This window comes from Taeniopygia guttata, chromosome 4 (genome assembly GCF_048771995.1).
Source record: "Taeniopygia guttata chromosome 4, bTaeGut7.mat, whole genome shotgun sequence".
Lineage (NCBI taxonomy): Eukaryota > Metazoa > Chordata > Aves > Passeriformes > Estrildidae > Taeniopygia > Taeniopygia guttata.
The window spans coordinates 69224098-69226324 of record NC_133028.1 but is presented as its reverse complement, the minus strand read 5'-3'; the positions used below and the strand labels follow the sequence as shown (position 1 = coordinate 69226324).

Below are 2227 nucleotides of genomic sequence, written 5' to 3'. Positions count from 1 at the left end.
AAAGTTATCAGCAAACCCCTGTAGGAGAACCTAAACCCACCAGCACTGCTAGAATTAAACCTGATGTGAGTGACCCTGCCTTGGCAGAAGGCTTGGGCTTAGACGATCTCCACAGGTCCCTTGCAACCCTAATAATTCTGAGAGAACGCAGAAGCCCGGAGTGGGCACGCGAAGAGCGGAAACTTTTTCCTGCCTGACTTTGGGAGCTCACGCCTTGCCACCGGCTCAGCGCGGCCCCGCCCGTCCCGCGGCGGCTCCTCCCCGGATCCGGAGCGCGGTTTAAAGCGGCGCCGGGGGGGCGGCCCCGGCGGGGTCCCGGTGCTGCAGCGCCCGGCCATGGCCCGAGACCGCGGCCCGCCCGTGCTGCGGCCGCCCCGCGCCGCCGCGCTGCCCGCCGAGCCCCGCGGCTGGGGCTGGCTGGGCGCGGGGCTGTGGCCGGCGCTGCTCGTGGGGCTGCTGGCCGCCATCGTCGCCTGGTTCTGGTACGGCGACAGCGACAGCGACGGACGAGCCGCGGCGGGCGGCGAGGAGGCGGCGGCCGGCAGAGGGGGACCCCGGCGGGCGAGCGCGGGGGCGGCGACCACAGGTAGCGGGATGGGGAGGCGATGCTGGGGGTGTCTTGGGCTGCCCGAGTCTGGAAGGACTTGGGTTTGCCGGCGCTCAGCTTAACCCGTTGACGTTCTCCCTCAATGTCACTTGCAGAGGATGCTGCGGCGGGCGGGGGGCCGGGGCGGCGGGAGGTCGAGGCTGCTGCCCCGTCCGGCCCTTCGAATCCAGGAGAGGATCTGGCGGCTGTTTCAAGGGAAGAGCTTAACCATGTCCCCGGCGGTGCAGTTTGGGGCGAACCTGTGGAGCCGGAGCAGCTGATCCCGAAGCACGGTGTCATGGACCCGGGGGAGCATCCAGCGGATACGGCCGGCAGCCAGGCAGGCGAACTGGAAGCCCAGGTGGGACAGGAAAGTGACGGATGGTGCGTGATGAACTTGGCAGCCTCTGACGATGAGTGTATGGACAGAAGTGAGGAGCAGCCGTGTCAGCCAGCTGAGAGGAGGGACTTGGACCATGAAGAGTGGGAAGTTGTTTCTGAGCACCTGGTCGAAGGGAAGGATGGCAGCATGGAAGACTCAGACAGCAAGGAATGGGAACCAGGAGACTGCTGTGACGGGGACTCAAAAGCAAAGCGAGTTGCAGCCGTGCCCCCCATGTTCCAGAACATCCACGTGGCTTTCCGTGTGCACTACGTCACCCACTCCGACGCGCAGCTCATCGGTGTCACGGGGGACCACGAGTGTCTGGGCCAGTGGCACAGCTACATCCCCCTCAAGCGTGACAAGGATGGCTTCTGGTCCGAATCCGTCAGTCTGCCCGTAGACACCAGAGTAGAGTGGAAATTTATCTTGGTGGAGAATGGCAAGGTCAGGCGCTGGGAAGAATGCGGTAACAGAACCCTAGTGACTGAACATGAAGATCAAATTGTTCATCAGTGGTGGGGATACCATTAATGGGAAGGTGGAAGCTGCTGATCTAATGGCAGACCTGCCCAGGTGAACCACCGAGCCCCTAAACCTTAGAGGGGTTCCCCTTCTTCTCTAGGAGACCCTCTCGAGTGCAGAGCTCTGGAAATCCTGTATCGAACCACATAAGCAGCAGATCTCTTTAGGAAATCTTTTGGCAACCTGAAAAATCAACTTTGAGTGCGTGCTGAAGAGACACAAGGTAGGCTAAGAAGGCATAAACAGCATTCCAAGCACCTGCCTGTCCAGGTGGATCTGGACCCTGGACTTGAGTTAGTGTTGCTTTGAGTGGGGCTATGGGATGCATCTTGGTACCCACTGCTTGGGCTTGGGAGGTGTACTGGGAGGTGTGGTTACCAACACTGTAACAGGAACTTAAGCGTTTTAATTTATGTAATGTATTAAGGAAACAATAAACATTTTCAGATTGACAGTTCATTACCAGTTGACCAGTGACCTCACTCATTTTGGTAACTTTAATCCAAGTGAGCCACTTGACCTGAAGTCTTAGTGCTAAAGAAGTGCTGAGAAGTGGTCCTCCCTCTTGGAGTAACAAAAGGTTGAACCCCAAAAATAGTTCATTCTCTACCCCCTACTGTCCAGCAATCATCTCGGCTCAAATGAAAGGCTTGGCAGGCAGCTCCACGCCTGCCGAGGGGAGAGCAAAGGTCACAAAGGACTGTCTCGGCTTAATGAATTACTTTGTCAGGGTG

At 58.8% G+C, this 2227-nt stretch overlaps 1 protein-coding gene across 1 annotated transcript; it reads left to right on the top strand.

Moving 5' to 3' along the window:
• The first annotated feature begins 280 nt into the window (after positions 1-280).
• On the top strand, positions 281-1952 carry STBD1 (starch binding domain 1). Its single transcript, XM_002192993.6, has 2 exons — positions 281-586; positions 703-1952. Exons 1-2 carry the CDS (start codon positions 337-339, stop codon positions 1500-1502), a joined length of 1050 nt encoding a protein of 349 aa, XP_002193029.4. The 5' UTR covers positions 281-336; the 3' UTR covers positions 1503-1952.
• The last annotated feature ends 275 nt before the right edge of the window (positions 1953-2227 follow it).

Bases quoted from the DNA above. Each gene is read 5' to 3' on its own strand.
- STBD1 (XM_002192993.6), top strand. From the start codon at position 337: ATGGCCCGAGACCGCGGCCCGCCCGTGCTGCGGCCGCCCCGCGCCGCC. The intron at 587-702 runs GTAGCGGGATGG...TGTCACTTGCAG, and splicing joins CGCGGGGGCGGCGACCACAG to AGGATGCTGCGGCGGGCGGG.